Here is a 20,520-nt window from a genome sequence, read left to right as displayed (position 1 = left end):
ACATAGAGGTAGATAAGTGCATGTCAGCGCTGCTTGAGAATATCCAGAGGAATATTCTGAGAATGATTAATTCCACTCAGAACTTCAAGAATATACCTTTCCACAGCACAAACAAGAGGCCTTATTTTCCTGAATTTTTGCTAGCACTTGTTCATAAGCAGCCTTTAACTACTTCGGTTAATCTCATGGCTGTGAAGTGAAATCTTATTTTTTATTTACATGTCTTTATTTACAAATGAGTTTAAAAAAAAAAAAAAACAAATGAGTTTAAACATTTTTCATGTTTCCAAGTTGTTTCTGTGTCAGTGAATTGCCTATTTGGATTATTTGCACATTTTTCTGTCTCCTTTGGAAACTAGTGGGCTGTTATTGCCAGTGTTCTGATCTTATTCTGTGATGTACCATGTGTGGAGCTCTTTCTTCTATTGTGTTGGGCATGTGGTGTGTGGGCCTTTTCAATTTGAAACTCTTCTGGAGTTTTCATTTCCTGTCTTCTATTTTCTCTCTCCTGTCTTTTTAGAGCACACCTATTATTTAGATATTTGACCCTCTAGACCAGGGGTCAGCAGGCTTTCTGTAAGGGGGCAGACAGTAGATGGTTCTGGCTTTGCAGGCCATTATACTCTGAGTTGTAACTACTCAGCTCTGCTGTTGTGTGAAAGCCAGATAAAATGGATGGGCGTGGCTGCGTCTCAGTGACACATTATTTTCTACAACAGGCTGGATCTGGCCTATGAGGTATAGTTTGCTGACAACCCCTACTCTAGATGGATCCCTTAATTTTCTTTTTTTCTCCTGTTTTGCATCTTTCCTTTCCTGGGAAGTACTTAGCTACCTGCCTGCCTGCATGCTAGGGGTGGGTATGGAGGGCCAGGAGCCTACCATTCAGCTGGCAGACTTCCCTGAGCCTCCCGGTTTTCACTCCCACCCTTGGCTGTGTCCAGAAGAGATTCTGGACACTGGGGCATCGGGCAGTCTAGTCTTCTGCCCATGGAGGAAAAGGTCGTTTTTGGATGTGGGCAGTGAGCGTGTAATCGGAGGCTTTAACCTCTTTTTTTTTTTTTTTTTTTATTTATGATAGGCACACAGTGAGAGAGAGAGAGGCAGAGACACAGGCAGAGGGAGAAGCAGGCTCCATGCACCGGGAGCCCGATGTGGGATTCGATCCCGGGTCTCCAGGATCGCGCCCTGGGCCAAAGGCAGGCGCCAAACCGCTGCGCCACCCAGGGATCCCTAACCTCTTAAGTAAAGAGACTCTCACCCACAGTCCCTTCACCCACTCTCAGTGTTAGCAGGACCCACTGCCTTGCTGCCTTTCCTGAGGCCCTTCATGTAAATCATGCTGTTCCTGGTCTGTCTTCATTGCTGCCTTAGGCTCTGGTTCTCTGGTTTCAGCTGTTTGCCACTTACTCATAGTCTTTTGTTGCAGTCATCTGTTCATTTTTTCTTTGTTCCTGTGGGTTTGTCTTTTTAATGCCTATAGTTAATTTTATAAATTGTGAAATGTGTCCAATGACAATAGAAGAATACATAGAACATATCTGTATGATTTATAGATTAATAAAATAAGTGCTTCTATGTCTATCTCTTGGGTTAAACAGAACATTACAAGCACGTTGGAGGTTCTGTGTACTGCCTACTCCCTCCTCAGAGGAGCCACTCTGAGTTTTTTATGTCACTAAGTAGGAGGCACTGATCTAGCTGTGTAAGGACTTTGCCACTATTAGAGGAAGGCTTTCAGGAGAGGGTAAGCTGAGCAGTGCCTCCAGGTCATTGTTGTAGAGGGAATTGTGCCCTCCCAAAGGACATATTGACATTTCAGCCCTTGGTACCTGTGAGTGTGACCTTGTTTGGAAATCAGCCCTGGGACACCTGGGTGGCTCAGTGGCTGAGTGTCTGCCTTCAGCTCAGAGCATGATCCTGGAGACCCAGGATCCAGTCCCACATCAGGCTCCCTGCATGGAGCATGCTTCTTCCTCTGCCTGTGTCTCTGCCTCTCTCTGTGTCTCTCATGAATAAATAATACCTTTAAAAAAACAAACAAACAAAAAAAGGAAAATGGGCCTTTGCAGATACGATTAGCTAAGGTTTTTTTTTTTTCGTTTAAAAGATTTTCTTTATTTGTGAGAGACACACAGAGAGAGGCACAATTAGCTAAGTTGAGGTCACATTGGAACAGGGTGGACCCTTCATCTAATCTGACTGGTGTCCTTATAAGAAGAGGAGAGACACAGAGACAGACCCAGGGAGGCCACCATGTGATGGTTGAGGCAGAGCAATGAAGCTACAAGCTAAGGGACATTGAGGATTGGTGGCATCACCAGGAGGTAAGAAAAAGCTTGGAACAGATCTCCCTTAGAAATTCAGAGAGAGCACCGCCCTGCTGACACCTTGATTTCTGACTTCTGGCCTCTGGAACTATGGAAGAAGTTTGTTGTTTAAGCTACTGGTTTGTGGGCCATTGACCTAGCAGCCTGGGGAAACTCATAGTCATACTCTGGCTCCAGCTTCCCTGACCCCTTTCCAGAGAAGTCAGTATCCCAGGTCATTAGGCAGTCCCAGGAAACTTGAGGCATCTCACAGTCTGACCATCAGGCAGGGCTGCTCTGTGTACCACACAATGTGGCAGAAATCTGGGCAGGGGCAGCAGGGCCCTCTCTTTCTTGCCTCTGGACTGATGTGCTTCCTTCCAGCTTGTAGGAAGCCAACGTGATTATTTGTGGGGCCCTCTCCTGATCCAGGGAGTGGGCATGGGGGGAATAGAGGAGTATTAGAGTACATGGTGAAACCCAGCTGAGTACTGATGATATTCTGAGCTACAAGTCCCTGGGTTTAATAGAGGATCCAGTATACCTTACGATCCAGCAGTCATACTACTGGGTATTTACCCAGAAAGTACAGATACGAAAACTCAAAGGGCTACGTGTATCCTGATGTTTATTGCAGTATTACTTACAATACCCAAACTATGGAAGCAGCCCAAGTGTCCATTGATAGATGAGTGGGTAAAGAAGATGGGTTTTACAGGTATACATAGGTGTATATAGATACACACACACACAGAGTAGAATATTACTCAGCCATAAGAATGCCATCTTGCCATTTGCAACAACATAGAGAGTTATAATGCTAAGCAAAATAGGTCAGAGAAAGACAAATACCATATGATTTCACTCATGTGGAATTTAAGAAAAATGAAGGAGCAAAAAAGGTAAATCAAGAAACAGACTTTTTTTTTAATGATTTTATTTATTGATGAGAGACACAGAGAGAGGCAGAGACATAGGTAGAGGAAGAAGCAGGCTCCCTGTGGGGAGCCTGATGCCAGACTTGATCCCAGGAGCCTGGGATCATGACCTAAGCTGAAGACAGATGCTCAACGACTGAGCCACCCAGGTGCCCAAGAAACAGATTCTTAATTACAGAGAACAAACTACTGCTTGCCAGAGGGGAGGGGGAAATAGAGGATGGGGAGCGAGGAAGGCATTTACAGTGAAAAAAAATAAAATGACAAAACTAAATAAAAGGTGGTGCGCTGCAGCAGGGACTTAAGATGATGGCCTCATTGTGCATGCCCCTCAAGTGACACTTGTCACTCAGTAGTGTTGGTTACACCTTCTCTAGAGAAGGGACCTCCAGACGTCTCTGGGGAGGCAGCCACCTGGCAGTAGGAGGTTGAGGATTATTTGAGGATGGAACTGCTGTGCAAACAGCTTTTACCTGCTCCATATTCTACCTCCCCATTTATCCCTAGCTCCAGAGGAGTCTGACGCTGCTACAGAGTTTTAGGAGTGTGCTGCAGTACAGATTGGTCTGGTTCTCACCTTACCCAAAGCCAACTTGGAATTTTGGCTTTAAAGTAGTATTTGTCCATCTGCTTCCCAGATGTTTCTTCCCATGATCTTTCTATTTTTGTATGCTACTCTTTTTTTTTTTTAAGTCTGATTCTGTAGTTTTAGTGGGTTTTTGGGAGGGAATAAAATTATGTGATTAATCCCCCATCCTGACCTGTGATTTTCATATCATTTTAATGTGGTGACACATGAGAACAGCTATAAATGCATTTGCTCAACCCATACCCTTTCTTGTTTTCAGATAAATACAGTCATAGCTGTAAATGTACCTATAATACTGATTTAGCTATGACTTACGACTTTAGATATACAGAACTTTTAAACTATCTTTTAGTAATTGATTTAATTTCTAATTAAATTATGTTGTGGTCAGAGAAAATAGTATATATGATGTTGATTCTTTGCTATAAAGAAAGTTACGTGCTCTGTTTTTATTCTTATAGGCCGTAACTCAGGACATATTTTTCTCTATTGATTTTTTAATAGTATCATGTAGTCTTCCCTCCAGATAGGATATTTTTGCATGCTTTTATCTGTTTTTTTTTTCTTTTGTATTTACTTAAATAGCAGTAAACCTCACTTACTTGTTTATTACTCTTATGTGAGTACGACGATCATGAGTAGGAACTTGCCTTCTAATATGTCAAAATACATTATAAAATATATTAACTAAAATAATGTGTTATTGGCATAGAAAGTACAATATACATCAATGAAATAAAAATAACCCAAATATGTGTATATGTACACACAGTATAAATGAATATAAGCCTAGATTAATTTCTTGCTAGACTACTTCCTTTAACAATTTTTAAAAATATGGTTGTTTTGAGGTTAATTTTGAATACCTATATGCCTAAAAATACCTTCATTTCACTCTTGTATTTAAATGATAGTGTAGCTGGATATAAAATTATCATTTTGGTTTTTCCTTCAACATTTTGAAATTATTACTCTATTATATATATAGTGTTGCTGAGAGCGGGCCCCTCTGTTGGTCTTATTCTTGTTTCTTTGTAGGTGGTCTCCTATTTTATTCTCCCATACCCTGGAAGCTTTCAGAATTTTGTCTTTGTTTCTAATCTTTAATTCTTTTTGAGCATTTAAAGTAGTATTTTCAGTCTCCTTTATTTTGTTTGACACCACTTCACCTTCAGTCACAAGTGTCTTATATGCTGATTTGTTGACGAAAACCACTAACCTCTATGCTTCAGAGCCAAGTACAGCACGAAGACAGAGTTTGGGATAAAAAAGGAACAATAGTTTTGTTGCTTTACTAGGCAAAGGAGGTTGCAGCAGGCCAAGGCCTTTAAAACTGCGAGCCCGCCCAGAGAAAAGATCTAGCTGGTTTTGACAGGATTTGTGTATGTGCTGCCAGCCTTGTTGGACATGTCTTCAGGATCATACTGGGTCCCTAAAACAAAAGGCTGAGAAGGGAGGCGGAGAGGTGTGTGGAAGAGAGGGAGAAGGTTACTTTAAAATCGAGCTTCACTGAAGCGTTAGTGCAACCATTTTGATTTTTGTTCAACTTTATGCTTTTAAGCGGTTTCATCTTGACATTTTTTTACATTGCTTTTATTTAAGTTCAATTTGCCAACATACAGTATAACACCCCGTGCTCCTCTCATCAAGTGCCCATCACCCAGTTACCCCAACCCCCTTCCCACCTCCCCTTCCACAACCCTTTTCATTTCCCAGAGTTAGGAGTCTCTCAGGGTTTGTCTCCCTCTCTAATTTTTCCCACTCAGTTTCCTTCCTTTCACTATTTCTTATATTCCACGTACTCATCTTGACATTTATCCTACTTTTGTTCTTTGAACTTTCCGGATTTGTGATTTTGGTGTGGTGTCTGATTAATTTGGTGAAATTCTTCATCGTTACTACTTCAGTTATTTCTTCTGTTCCTTTCTCTTCTTTTTCTGGTATTCCTCTTAAGTGTATTTTACACTTTTTGTGGTTGTAACACAGTTTTTGATATTCTGTTCTTTTTTTTTTTAATTTTTATTTATTTATGATAGTCACAGAGAGAGAGAGAGAGGCAGAGACAAAGGCAGAGGGAGAAGCAGGCTCCATGCACCGGGAGCCTGACGTGGGACTCGATTCCGGGTCTCCAGGATCGCGCCCTGGGCCAAAGGCAGGCACTAAACCTCTGCGCCACCCAGGGATCCCCCTGTTCTGTTTTTTTTTAGTCATTTTTTTCTCTTTGCTTTTCAATTTTGTAAGTTCCTTTTGACATATTCTCAAGCTCAGAGGTTCTTTCTTCAGCCCTCTCTAGTCTACCGATGAGCCCACCAAAGACGGTTCTTCATTTCTGTTACAATGTTTTTGCTCCCTAGCATTTCTTCTTGATTCTTTCTTAGAATTTCCATAAATTGCCCATCTATTCTTGGGTATTGTCTGCTTTATCCGTTAGAGCCCTTAACATTTTAATCATAATTGTTTTATATTCCCAGTCTGATAATTCCAACATCTCTGCCATGTCTGAGTCTGGTTCTGTCTCTTCAGGTGGTGTGTTTTGCCTTTTAGTGTACCTTGTAATTTTTTATTGAACTCCCAAATATGATATCTTGGGTAAAAGGAACTGAAAAGTAAGCCTTGAGTGGTACAGTGGTGAGGTATAGGGTGAGAAGGGTTCTGTGGTCCTATGATTAGTTCTCAGTCTTTTAGTGAACACATGCCCCTGGGCTGTGACTATCACAGTGATTCTCAGATTTGCCTCCTCAGTTAGGTGACATGGAAGGTCTGGCGGGAGCTGGAGGTGGCTAATTCCCTTTCCACAAGTGGGTTAGGCTCTGGTAAAATAGTTTCTCTTGTGGGCAGAACTTGTTAAGAATAAGGGACTCTGACATATTTTCAAAACAGCTACCTTTTCCCTGCCAGAAGCCCGAGGGGATTTTTCTTTGATCCTTACAATGAGAACCTGGTAGAGCTCCTGGAGGTAAAAGTCACAAATGTCCCCTTCCCCAAGTTTTTTCTTTCTGCATTATCCACACTGTGCCTCCAGCAATTTGTCCATTGCTGGGTAGGTTTTCCTACCCCAGCACTGGTTCCTGGAGGTTTCTACTCTGCTAAGTTATGATTCCCTGTATTCACCTGTTTGTCTTTCTCTGAGCTCCCAATTCTCTGATGGGTCTACGAAGAGTGATTTTCAGTTTGTTCAACTTTTTACTTGTTAGGATACAGTGACGACTTCCATTCTCCTTATATGCTGGATGGGAAACCAGAAGGCCTTTTACATGTTTTTTAATCTGGGAAATTCTTCATCATTGCTTCTTTAAATATATTCCTCTTTTACTTTTCCCCTCTTTTTCTGGACTTCTTATATGGATGTTGACACCATTAATTCTTTTTTTTTTTAATTTTTTATTTATTTATGATAGTCACACAGAGAGAGAGAGAGAGAGGCAGAGACATAGGCAGAGGGAGAAGCAGGCTCCACGCACCGGGAGCCCGACGTGGGATTTGATCCCGGGTCTCCAGGATCGCGCCCTGGACCAAAGGCAGGCGCTAAACCGCTGCGCCACCCAGGGATCCCGACACCATTAATTCTTTCATTTATCTCTTCCTTTGCCTCTTTGAAGAGTTCCTCAATCTATCCCTAACTCATTCACTCAGTGCTTTATTTCAGTGATCATGTATTTAATATCCAGTAATGAATAAGAGATTCTTCATAACTATACTCATTCCTGTTCCCAGGTTCCTTTATTATCTTGGAGTCTACTTATGCTTTTTTTTTTTTTTAACAGCCTTTTTGAGATACAACTCCCATACCATACAATTCCCCCCATTCAAAGTGTACAATTTGGTGGTTTCTGCTATATTCACAGAATTGTATAACTATCATCATAATCAATTTTAGAACATTTTCATCACCCTGAATGGTGTAGCTATTACTGGCCAACCTCTATACCCAGCCCCCATTAATCTATTTTTTACCTCTATGGATTTACCTATTCTGGACGTTTTGCATAAGTAAAATCACATAATAAATGATCTTTTCTGACTGTATTCTTTCACTTAGCATGTTTTCAAGATTCATCCATGTTGTAGTATATATTAGCACTCCATTCCTTTTTATGGCTACATAATACCCCATTGTATGGATGCACTACATTTTGTCTATCCACACATCAATTGATGGACACTTGAGTTGTTTCCAGTTTTTGACTCTTGTGAATAGTGCTGCTTGAACATTGGTGTAAACGTCTTCTTGTGGACATAAGTTTTTGTTTCTCTTGGGTATATACCTAGGAGTGGGATTCCTCAATTAAATGGTAACATATTTAACATTTGAAGAACTGCCAGACTTTTCCAAATTAGCTGCACCATCTTATATTTGCTCCAGCACTTTATGAAGACCTTGACTTCTCCACATGTCATTACCAGGACTTGATACATCTTTTTGATATAGCCATCTTAGCGGGTGTCAAGTGGTATCTCATTGTTGTCTTAGTTTGCACTTCCCTGATCACTGTTTATTTGCTTTTTAAAAATGCTTAGTTGACTTGTAAATTAATTCTGCCCTTTTCCAGTATAGTTTGTTTACTTTCTTTTGCACTGCTTGTTGACATATCTTGATTTTTTTTCCCTTGTGAATGAATATTCCCTTAGTATAACCAGGTACCTTTGCTGGTATATACACCTGAGGAAAGGGCAAAAGTCTGGTTCTTAGCTTGTCACCCTCTTGGCAGTTTTAAGGCTCTAGCACTATCCTGTTGTGACCCCTCCAGCTGACACTTGCTGGCAAGTTGATTGGCAGAGATCCATTCAGAGCAGAGCTTGCAAGAGGAAATGGCCTAACTAGGAAGTGCCCCCATCCCTACCTGTGATGGAGAGCCTTTCTCTGCACCAGGCTGCCCTTTGCTGCCTCACCTACCCGGCCATCTTCGGTTGCTCCTGGGGTTTCTCACAGCCTTTTTGTTCCATCTTCCCTCACTCTTGTGGCATCTTTCAGGATGGGTTTGGGAAAGGGACCCAGCAGCCCACCTACTGCTCCATTTTGTTTAGAAGTTTGAAGAAACCCATGTAACATTTTCAAAACTGTTTAGCTTTGGGTTGCTTCCCTCCTCCTCGCCCCATACCATTTCATCATTCAGCAAACCTAAGTTGGGTACTTGATGTGTGCCACACACTCCTCTAGTTGGGGACACTGTAGTGAATAAGGGCAGAAGGTGCCTGCTAGATGGAGCAGGGAGATACTCCCATGAACAGGAGATGACAGGACTAACTAAATGGGATCATTTCCTGCAAGGTGGATGTGGCAACGGGTAGGAGAGCAGAAGGCAGTAGTACCACTTGGGACAGGGTGCTTGAGGACAGCCTTTCAGTGAAGGTCTCACTCGACCCCATCCTGGTCCACAAGGAGACCCAGATTGAGGAAGGTTCAAGGCAGAAGGCCCAGGTGCACACTGGAAAGCACCAGATAGTTTGGTGTCTGGAGCTGGAGCATGGTGACTGCAGAGGAAGTGGGTAGGAGATGAAGCCACAGAGGTTAACAGGCAGATCCTGCAGTCGCAGGTAAGGACTATGAATTGTAAGGAAGCCATGTAGGAATTTTGACGAAGGGAAGGGAATTTATTTATTTTTAAAAGAAACATCTAGCTCTGTGTGGAGAATGGTCAATAAGGGGTGAAAGTGGGAGCAGGGAGACTGATGGGAAGCAGTGGTAGTGATCTAAGCTGAAGTCGAGGAGGGGCTAGATGGAAAGAAGTTAGGGTACTAGATAACGTCTATGGAGTTCCACACAACTCTCCTTGAGACATGAACCAAATTGTCTATTATGGGAAAGTGGTTTGTTGGCTGGTGTTTCAGTTATCTTTTGCTGCATTATAAGCCACTCTACAACTGAGAGGTTTAATATTTAAACTTTCTTCTGATTCTGTGGGTTGACTAAGACTCAACTGGGGGGTGGTTCTATCCCATATGCTGAAGGCTGAGGTCATTCACATGGCTGCCTTGAGCAGGTAGCTGAGTCAGGATTGGAATGACCAGGATGGCTTCCCTTCCTCCAGAGCCCATCTCTGTAGCCTGTAGACATTCATTGCTCCAGCCTGGACACCATGGCAGTTGGACTCAAAGAGACAGAAGGTGGAAGCTGCTGGTCCTCTTAGGGCCTCGGCTCAAGGTCCCAGAGTGTTGCTTCTGACGCCTTATGATTGGTCAGGCCCACCCAGATTCAAGGGGTGGGAACAGATTCTGCCGCTTGACATGATGAGCCATATGAACCCACAGGCACAGGAAGAAGTGTTGAGGCTGTGTTTGGAAATTATATGCCTGGCTCTGAATTTCCCTCTGAAACTTACTGGAAAGTCTTAGAAGACTTTCAGAGTCATCCTTTGAAAGTTTTGGTGTCCAGTTGGGGAAAGTAATGAGAGCAAATTATAAAAGAAGGAATTCTTGCTCTCTTGACAACAAAGTTATTTTCTAGGGTAAAGAGCAAACTGACTCTCCCACAACAACTCAAGTTTCTAAACTTCATCCAGGCCTTGGCAAACCACTTTATAAATGTGCCTTTTAATCTTCCATCTGGGCTCTTTGCTATAAAACCTTAATTGCACATGTTCTGTTACTACATGGTGAGGGCCCTGGAGCAGCACTCCCAGAAGCAGGCATCTCTAGTCAGGCTTCCAGGGTGAAGCCCACCTGTTCTATCAGGACACCCACCTAAGGAACACAGAGCCACCTCCTCATTCAACCCCTGGTAGGGCCTCTCTGCTTTCATGATTTGTCATAGGAATGATAGTCCTACACCTGTTAAATTTACTCATCGGAATAGAGGCATTTTTTAATAAATCTGTATACAGGAGCAGCTGTAATTGGTCCCTGCTGCTCTGTGGATAACAGAATACTCCTGCAGCAGAACCCACGTTTTTAGTGTGTTAATATCTGATGACTGTGGATTGGAGATGTTATTAGGTAGAATGAAACTTACAGAAACCGTAAATCCAGTGCTCGGTCTTGAATTTCACTCACTTAAATGACTTAAGATCTTTAACTTAAAAATTTTTTTAATTATTTCAATTTTAAACTGTTAGAACCAAGATTGGTTTTTCATATCTAATTTTATGTGGTACCTGTGAGATTTGTATTGAAATCTGAGCGTTCCGAATAAGTAACACAAAAAGGCCTACTTTCTGACACATTAGAATATGTACATACTAATTCTCTGAAATCAAACCAATCCTTTCAGTGACTTTATCTTGACATAACCAGCGTTTCTTTCTCCTAGACTGCCTTGCCATCCAGGAAAGGATTTCGGCACCAGACCACTAGGTTTCTATATCGTTTGGTGGGATCGGAAGATATGGCTGTGGACCAGAGTATTGTCAGCCCTTACACCTCTCGGATCTTGAAACCTTATATCAGGTATGTGGAAAAGAGCTGTGATGTTGAGTGTGTTGTGAGGAATGGTATTTGTGGCTTCTGTGCCCTGGTTTCCCATTGGAGCAAGTCTAGACCAACCCCTGTGAGCAGGCATTGACACAGACTGAGTCTGTGCTCTGTGTTCAGTCTTTTGTTTGCTTCAACTATACGTTTTTTGCAGAAATGATGGTCCTTTGAAAGAAATATAAAAAGCAGGGTGCCTGGGTGGCTTAGTCGGTTAAGCATCTGCCTTTGGTTCAGGTCAAGATCCCAGAGTCCTGGGATCAAGCCCCATATCAGGCACCACGCTCAGCAGGGAGTCTGTTTGGGATTCTCTCCCTCTGCCCCTCACCCTGGCTGTGCTCTCTCCCTCACTCACTCTCTCTCAAATAAAATCTTTTCTTTTTTTTTTTTTAAGATCTTATTTATTTATTTATTTATGAGTGAGACATGGAGAGAGGCAGAGACATAGGTGGAGGGAGAAGCAGGCTCTCTGCTGGGAGCCTGATGTGGGACTCGATCCCAGGACCCCAGGATCATGCCCTGAGCTGAAGGCAGATGCTCAACCACTGAGCCACCAAGGCGTCCCTCAAATAAAATCTTTAAAAATAAAAATAAAAATAGAAGAAATTAAAAAGCAAGGATAAGTTAACTCCATTAGACTTCATTATGAGTATTATACTCATTATTGAGTTTCTTTAAATTTTAAAGTTATATATATTCAGTAGTCTGTGAAATGAAAAAAAAAAATGGGAGAGACATCTCAGTTGGGCTCATATTTGAGGGTGATGATGAGTCTCATTGTCTAGGCAGTGCTGTGGAAGCTAAGCTAACTAGAGAGGTCCCTAGTGCTGTCTTGAGAAAGTTGTGTTGTCTTATTGACCATGCTTTCTCTAGATCACCTGATCCTCTTTGCCCAGCACCGCCATCCCTGGCAGAGCCTGTGAGAGGCCGCATGCAAGCCTGGCCCAGCAGCCCCGTTGGACCTGCACCCTCCCTCCTCAGGCTCTTTCCTGGGCCAGAGCACGCAGGCTGGAATCAGGCTGCTGTGTGTTCCCTCATTCTGTCCATTAAGGCTCACCAGCACAAGTAGGGTTCCAGAGTACAGGTACAGAGTGCTTTGGTCTGATGCATGTTAATAGAGAGAATTTTATTTTTAAGGTTTTATTTGAGATAGAAAAGAGTGAGAGAGAACATAAGCAGGGAGCAGGGGGAAGGAGAAGCAGAGTCCCTACTGAGCAGGAAGCTGGATGCAGAGCTCTGTCTCAGGACCCTGGAATTATGACTTGGGCCGAAGGCAGATGTGTAATTGACTGAGCAACCCAGGCACCCCTAACAGAGCGAATTTTAAATTTCATTCCAGAAAACTGTCAGGCTATCAAGTTACCAAGCTGTCTGCCATAGGAAGTAGCACAAGTTAGCTTAAAATTTTCAGGCAGAATAGTTTATGTGAATAACTTGGCTAGGAATAATAACGGATATTTTTCTTACTTGAATTTGTTGTTTTCTGTGATCCTGGAGGCGTGACTATGAAACAAAGCCACCCAAACTGCAGCTCCTGTCACAGATTCGTTCCCACCTGCACAGGAGTGACCCTCACTGGATGCCGGAAGCCGAGGCACCTCTTGATTACTGTTATGTCCGGCCAAATCACATCCCAACGATAAACTCTATGTGTCAGGAGTTTTTTTGGCCTGGTATGTTCCCCTTCGAAACTAAGCAAATCAGTGTTTTGTGTAGTTCACTTTATTGATTTTTTTTTTAATTAATGTATGTCGTGTGATTCTAAAACCTTTACTCATGATTTCATTTAGTTTGTCTCTACTAAGATAGAAATAATAAAATATAAACACGTTTTTTTTTTTTCTGAGATCAAAAAGAAGCCAGCAATTAAAGTAATAAATAGTGTTTTTGTATGTTTCTCTTCCCTGTCTCTGCTTCCAGGATAAAAGTTTCAACCTGTTTTGCTTCTACATAAGTTTAGATACCAAATAATGTCTACCAGTGATACACTGACTGGTAGCTTGGGCATGTCTGGACACTTTTGATTTTTTGCTTAATAATTCTGTGATTTTGTTTATTTAGCTATTCCTTGGGGAGAGTGTTAGTACAGCCAAAAGGCATTTTTAAAAAGCCAAATACCCCAATTGCAGACTTTGAAAATAAGAGTAAACCCAGTGTGATTTGTCATTTTATCAGCCTCAATATGTTGTCTCTCTGAAGACCCAAGCCACCAAGTAAAGGAATGAATGCATTTTCGTCACTACATATAAACATGTTCTTTGTGGATCTGCCTTACTGCGCTGCTTTGAAACGCAAGAGAAATATTACATGTCTTCTAGATGTTAGATAAGATATCATCGGGATTAGTGCTGTGTCATCTTTCTTGTCTGATAGTCAGGTAATAGTGCACGTGGTGGTAGAGTTGTGCTCATTCTTTTAGGAGTGGTATGGGGGCCAAAAGGAACATTCCAGAAGCATCTGCTACTTCTGACCTTACTCTGGGTGCCTCCAACATTATGCATACAATTATTTTGTGTTTATCCCCTTTATTGTAAAATGTAGCATTTGTACAAAAGAGCTTGTCAGCTGTATATGTATAAGGTGAAGAACAGGACAGTATGGGCTCTCGGGGTCTTTGCTCCCACCCTTGGAAGTCTAGATGTGCAGACACTGAGGCCCACGTTTAGAAAAGTGCTGGCTGACACATGTTGTAGAGGAGGCTAGGTTCACAGCCAGGTATGTCCAGTTCTAGACCTGTGCGCTCTGTGCTACTCACCGTACCCTGCCTCTCTTCTCTTAAAATGTGGACTTAGAAAAAATGGTGTTTGTTTTGATATTTTCTAAAATTCATTTTTATTTTTATGATCTGACGTATGTCTATGCATATATCTTCGTTTTCAGTTTTGTTTTTGGTTTTTTGTTTTGGTTTAGTTTTTAGCATGCAGGTGTAGTTGTAAGTACAGACTGAACAGCTTGATGTTCCTTAATTCCAGAAGGCACACAGTTTGACTCTCCAAATATCTCTTTTCCTTAGGCATTGACCTGTCTGAGTGCCTACAGTATCCAGACTTCAGTGTTGTTGTCCTTTATAAAAAAGTCATCATTGCCTTTGGCTTCATGGTACCTGATGTGAAGTACAATGAAGCTTACATTTCATTTCTGTTTGTCCATCCTGAATGGAGAAGAGCAGGGATTGCAACTTTCATGATTTATCATCTGATTCAGGTACGGCATCTGTGCTACCAGCTTACCTCTGGGCTCCCCTGGAAGACTTGGAGGAAGGATGGAGGGATGACGCCAGCTGAGCCTTCCCAGCACAGCCCGACCGAATGGGCGGGCTCGGAAACCCAGTGAGAAAACACCAGTCACCTTCCCTCCTGAGGCTGTTAACACACACACCAAAAAAAAGCTTTGCCCCTTTAAAATAAGATCACTGTTCAGGCCCAGGTTTCAAAGAAACCAGTTTGTAAACATGTATAGTAAAAATGAGAAAGTATCAAAAGTGAGACCCCAAAGCACTTGTATGACCCATATTGGTAACTGTTTCTGCTTTTAGAAACACTACTGCCATGGCTATGAGAAGTAGAAGTGGAACTGTGATCTCTAGAGGTCTTTTCTTACTGAGGTATAACTGACCTACAAAACATGCTCATTTCAGCTGTACAGTGTAATGATTTGATATTTGACTATGTTGCAAAGTGATCACCAAGGTGAGTCTAGTTACCATCCATCACCACACATGGTTACAGACACAGTTACAAACTTAGTTACAAACATTTTTTTTCTTGGGATGAGAACTCTTAAGATCTACTCTCTTAGCAACTTTCAAATATACAGTACAGTATTGTGAGCTGCAGTCTGCATGCTGTACGTGACCTCCCCAGGATTGACTGCTTTTATAAACTAGAAATCTGTACCTTTTGACCCCCGTTCAGCCAGTTCACCCACCCCCCAGCCCTGCCTCTGGCAACCGCACCAGTCTGTTCTCTGTATCTGTCTGTTCAGCCTTTCATTGTTTGTTTTTTAGATTCCACATATAAGTGAGATCATACAGTATCTTGTCTGACTTCTTTCACTGAGCATGATACCACCTATGCTGTTGCAAAAGTTTTGGTATTTTTAAACATCTTAGCAAAACTGTATCAACCAGGACTACATATTCTATTACTGCTGATTATTATTGACTTTACTGTCATTGTATAAGCTGTGTAAGCCTTTGAGACTTGATTTTAATATTGAATTATAATTCATCCTTTGATATATCTGTATGACTGTTGAAGAAAATTTATATACTAATATCGAAAAACATGTAAGGAATTTATTTCTTTAATTAACTTTAATTTAGAAACCATTTGGCATGGAGGATTGTGTATTATGTGGGCAAGATTCTTTTTAAATAGAGGAAGGAGAAGATAAAATATCATTTTTCCAATTATTAACGAAACTTGCTCAGCACTTCCCAGTGCCGTCAAGAACCTAGAACCATTTTCTAGAAATTGCTTTCTTCTCTCTCCATACAGCAGTTAGCATGTACTCCCTTGTGTTGTGTTGAGAGTCTCAGTTATCTGTACCTCACCCCATTCCCCACCCCACTCACAGGCTCGACCGCCCCCTGTTCATCCTGCCGTCCTCACCAGCAGCACTGCCACCTTTCCCTTCATCAGCAGGGGCGATACTCCCAGGTTGTGTCTCATAGAAGGTCTGGTGCAGGGTCAGTGCTTACTGAGGGCTCAGCAGGTGGGTGCAGAAGTGTTCATCCTGTGTGTGGGACTCGGCCCTCAGCCAGACCGTAAGCCCCAGGCCCTGATGGTACTGCTCAGTCAGGCAGTAGTCCTTGATGGTGCCATGGTTAGACCATGCATCGGAACATGAGTGTCACTCCATGAAACTCATTTAATGCACTCATAGCAGTCCCACTGGGCGCACAACGTAAGAGAAGCAGAGAAAAGAGTGCAGTTGTCTACCTGAGAGTCCCTTACTTAAATCTATGCCTGGGGGAACTGTGGGTTACCAAATCTCAAGGACCCTGTCAACCTCAGTACTTCAGTGCCTTCCTCATCAGAAAGCTAGGTCTTGGGATCCCTGGGTGGCGCAGCGGTTTAGCGCCTGCCTTTGGCCCAGGGCACGATCCTGGAGACCCGGGATCGAATCCCACGTCGGGCTCCTGGTGCATGGAGCCTGCTCCTCCCTCTGCCTGTGTCTCTGCCTCTCTCTCTCTCTCTCTCTCTGTGTGTGACTATCATAAATAAATTAAAAAATTTAAAAAAAAAAAAAAAAGAAAGCTAGGTCTTAGTTTATATTTATATGACTTTGAGTTCTTTCTTCTGTGTAGCTAATTAAAGAATCTTAAGAACTTGCCTCATATTAATAGAATGAAGATTACTCCAGTAATGTTAGTTTGGGATGGATGGGAGGGGGCCTGTGGGATTCCAAAGGTCCATACCAAGTCTTCAGCTTTCATAACTAATTAAAAGTCCTAATACCTTGTATCCAGCCTCATACTTAGCATCTTTTCTGGTGGGTCTAGGAAGGGCATTTTTACAAGTTTGAGTACAAGCTAACATCGGTTTTAGAAAGCAGAACTTCTCGTCTTGTTCTCTCCTTCAGGATTGTCAGTGCTAGGTATTGGTATTTGGAAGTGTAATTGAATTATAAATAAAATAATCTGTTGACAATAAACTATCCCTCTGGGCCCTTTGTCCCAGAGAGCAAAAACACGCAGCACACTATCCTTTCCTTAGTCTCGAACACTTCAGTGAGTGTGTGGCTGGGCCACAGACTGGGGCTCCCAGCTGTCCCCAGCGCTGTGGCTCCCAGCTGCCGTCCCGGCTGTCCCCGGTTGTCATAACCACCTACCTACACTTCACAGACTCCCTCACCTACTCATCTCCCTCAGGCTCTTTCCTTCTCACCGGGTACTTTTCCACTCTTTTGGCAGACCTGCATGGGCAAGGATGTGACCCTTCACGTCTCAGCAAGCAACCCCGCTATGCTGCTCTACCAGAAGTTTGGATTCAAGACTGAAGAATACGTCTTAGATTTCTATGATAAATATTACCCGTTGGAGAGTACAGAGTGTAAACACGCATTCTTCCTGAGGCTCCGGCGCTGAGGTGAATGCAGCGCTCCAGAGACGCAGGTGCTGTTCCAGGTGGCTCCTCATTCCGGCCCACAGGCAGGTGCTCCTGTCTCCCAGGGCCCTAATCTCTGCCATCAGACGGCCATTCAGATCTCTCACCCAAGGCTAGATGGGTGGTGGGGCAGTGGAATCAAGAAGCGAGCAGCCCTTCAGCAAACCTGTCCCTTCTGCACAGGCCTTGGCCCCTGTCTCAGGACTCCACAGTTCACTGGAACTGAACAATGCTGTCTATCCGACAGCTTGCAAGAACAAAGGAGTATCTAAGCTGATACCCTCCTCGAGAGAATCTCTTCATTGAAAGGATGAGGAAGTGTGGTAGCCATGAACGATTGATGCTCTAGCCGGTCAGGGCCGATGGGAGAGTTAGCGCACGAGGGGAGGCCAGCACTCTCCCAGCCATGAGTGAGCTGTTGTTGAACCCAAGAGGACTTCTCTAGGGCACTGAGATTCTGCTGTCTTTCACTGACTTTGGCCACAGTCCAAATAAACAGAGTATGTGTGTCCACATGTGTGTCACCTGTTCTGTTACATCTCCTGTCAGGAGCTTTGGCCGGAGGGTGGAGACCCATCCTTCCCATGTCTGGGAAGTTGGTTTGGGCTTGGAGTGTCTGAGCTGCCTGCCAGTGAGACTGTGCTCCTGGCTGGAGGTGTGGGTGGTGGAAGTAGAGCCAGCTGGGGACAGAGCCTGTATGGTCTGCAGGACCAGGCTCTTTGGTTTATAGAGAGTGTTAGAGATGGACTGTCAGGTGGGGTTTTTTGGATCGAGCAGGAGCTTTTCCAAAAGTATCAGATGTTCTCAAAAATCTTTCCTTGTGACTATCTATGGCCAGAGCTTCAATCTAATTAAGAGCAATGATTCTTAACTTGTGGGGATGCGGATCCCTGTGAGAATCCAAAGGAAGCCTAATAGTCTCTAGAAGACTGTGCGTGCACAGTTAGAATCTGCATCGGAGATCTGACCACAGTCAGATCCTTTGTTCTAGGGGCTGCACTCAGAGCCAGCTCAAATCCCTCTGTTCAGGAGGTAGGCACTACTCTTCTGCCTGAGGGCTGCCTGGGAGTTCTGCCCTTGGAAAGCAGCCCAGGCTCTGCCGCCCATGAAGGTGACAGCCAGGAGCAGCGTTACTTCCTTCCTTTTCTTCCTTCCCTCCTTCCCTTCTTCCTGAGAGCTTTTGTACCTTTTAGAGATTTGGGGATTATGACCCCAAGAAGTAAAACTGAGGAAGTGATATTTTCCAAACTTGGAAACTAGCTTGTGATTGTTGTACATGAACATCAAGCATTTGCTGCAAAACCTGGCTGAAGCAACTGTCTCCATAACTTCAAGGAGCTGAGGAGTTCTGTGATTGCCTTAATTGACTTTTTGTCTTACGTTTTTGCTTTTATTTATTTAAGGATTTGATTTTTAAGTGATCTCTACGTAGACCCAATGTGGGAGTCGAACTTCAACCCCGAGATCAAGAGTCACTTGCTCTACCAACAGAGCCAGCCATGTGCCTCACATTTTTAAATTATGGTGCAACACTCGCCCACTACTCATATTCAGTAATTATCAAGGTTTTTGCCAGTTGCTTCCTCTGTCCTTTGCTAAGTATTTAAGGTAAATCTCAGATATCATATAATTTCACACCTACTTTGGAGCTATTTCTAAAAAATTAGGGATATTTTCTCAGATAACCTTTTGTTTTTTTTTTAAAGATTTATTTATTTATTTATGATAGAGAGAGAGAGAGGCAGAGACACAGGAGGAGGGAGAAGCAGGCTCCACGCCGGGAGCCCAACGTGGGACTTGATCCCAGGTCTCCAGGATCGCGCCCTGGGCCAAAGGCAGGTGCCGAACCGCTGAGCCACCCAGGGATCCCCTTCTCAGATAACTTTAATGCTTATTACCCCTCACAAGAAGGTGAGCCCATTTTCAGAATTAGCTAGTAGTCAGTATGTAGTCATACTTATGGGTTGTCTCAAAAATGCCTTTACAGTTGGTTGGTTTAGATCAGCGTCCAAGTGGGGGTCACACAGGTGACGAGTGACAGATGGCCCTGTCTCCACAGTGTATTCATGTAGATGTGTCCTGTCCCGCTGTAGTCCTGCTCTGGCATCAGGGCTGGGCTACTTCCAGAGATGGGCCTAGTGGCCCCAGTCCAGCAAGCAGCTGCTGGTTTTTGATCTGCCATTGGCCTTCCCCCAGGCTAACGCTATGGGAAACCTCTAACCACCCTCCAAATGAACTACTTAACAATGCATGGGGTAGGGGTTAAGGTGTGGAAGAGTGTTCTCAAATTACTGTGTTTTGGTGGACTTTCAGTTATAATGTATTTTGAAATTTCAAAATTCCCAAGTAAGATGAAGGGCCTATTTTTTGTTCTCCAAAAGCAGGTGTGAGTTTTAAAAACTAAAAAGCCTAGGAAACCCACTTCAGCTGTGTGTTCCTGAGGAGTCTGGATTGTCCTTGACCTGTAGCCAGGCCTCCCTGCCCCTGGGGAGGTGGCCTGTGGTAGCCGAGTGGGCCTTCAGGGCCCCCATGCAGGTAGGAGTGAGACCAGAATTAACCATATCCTTATCTACCCAGAGTCTTTCTAGGGAGGTTGAGCTCTTTGCAGCAGGATATTTGAGAACAATAACCATAATTTTGAGTTTTGTAAAATTTAGTTAACATGCTTTATGCAAAATGCTCATCACCTAAAAGCCATATTTCTTGGGACCTTCCCTGGAACTGTCTCCTGCTAGTGGGCTCGGTGTCTCTACTAAGCCCTAGCAGGAAGCATCCCAGGTCCACTCCACAAGGGTCAGTTTACATAGAACACTTTGTGGCTAAGGATGTGCTTCTGGTATCTACTAGCAGGAGACTGGGATAAAAAAGTATATCTCAGTACTGAAGTTGGCCATGGAGTGGTTGTAAGACTCTAAACTGGTACACACTTAACTTACATTCTTGAGCTTCATAGCATATACTGGACTCTGAGAAACATCCTAAGTTAACTCATACAATGTTGGACTTCAGCTTGTTCCATTGTAAGACCCACCTGGCAGCTTTGCAGCACTAGGCAACAACAGGCCAAGAAAATCACTAATGGAGGACCCTGAACTCAAAGTCAGGTGGTCTTGTGTCAGCCTGCAGCCTTCCCTGCTTGGGCCCCGCCCAGGGATGAGGGGTGATAGCTA

General features: G+C 43.3%; 1 protein-coding gene across 1 annotated transcript in view; it reads left to right on the top strand.

The window, feature by feature from the left end:
* Positions 1 to 17,863, top strand: part of KAT14 (lysine acetyltransferase 14) — a 35,114-nt gene extending 17,251 nt beyond the window's left edge. The window contains exons 7-10 of the mRNA XM_072799943.1: positions 11,083 to 11,219; positions 12,738 to 12,913; positions 14,254 to 14,444; positions 17,158 to 17,863. Coding sequence (XP_072656044.1) covers positions 11,083 to 11,219; positions 12,738 to 12,913; positions 14,254 to 14,444; positions 17,158 to 17,331 — 678 coding nt within the window. The 3' untranslated portion in view covers positions 17,332 to 17,863. The remainder of the gene's footprint in view (positions 1 to 11,082; positions 11,220 to 12,737; positions 12,914 to 14,253; positions 14,445 to 17,157) is intronic.
* The last annotated feature ends 2,657 nt before the right edge of the window (positions 17,864 to 20,520 follow it).

The sequence above is a fragment of the Canis lupus genome, chromosome 26, assembly GCF_048164855.1.
Source record: "Canis lupus baileyi chromosome 26, mCanLup2.hap1, whole genome shotgun sequence".
NCBI classification, from domain to species: domain Eukaryota; kingdom Metazoa; phylum Chordata; class Mammalia; order Carnivora; family Canidae; genus Canis; species Canis lupus.
The sequence above is the reverse complement of the archived record's forward strand: the minus strand, read 5'-3'. Positions and strand labels throughout refer to the sequence as shown.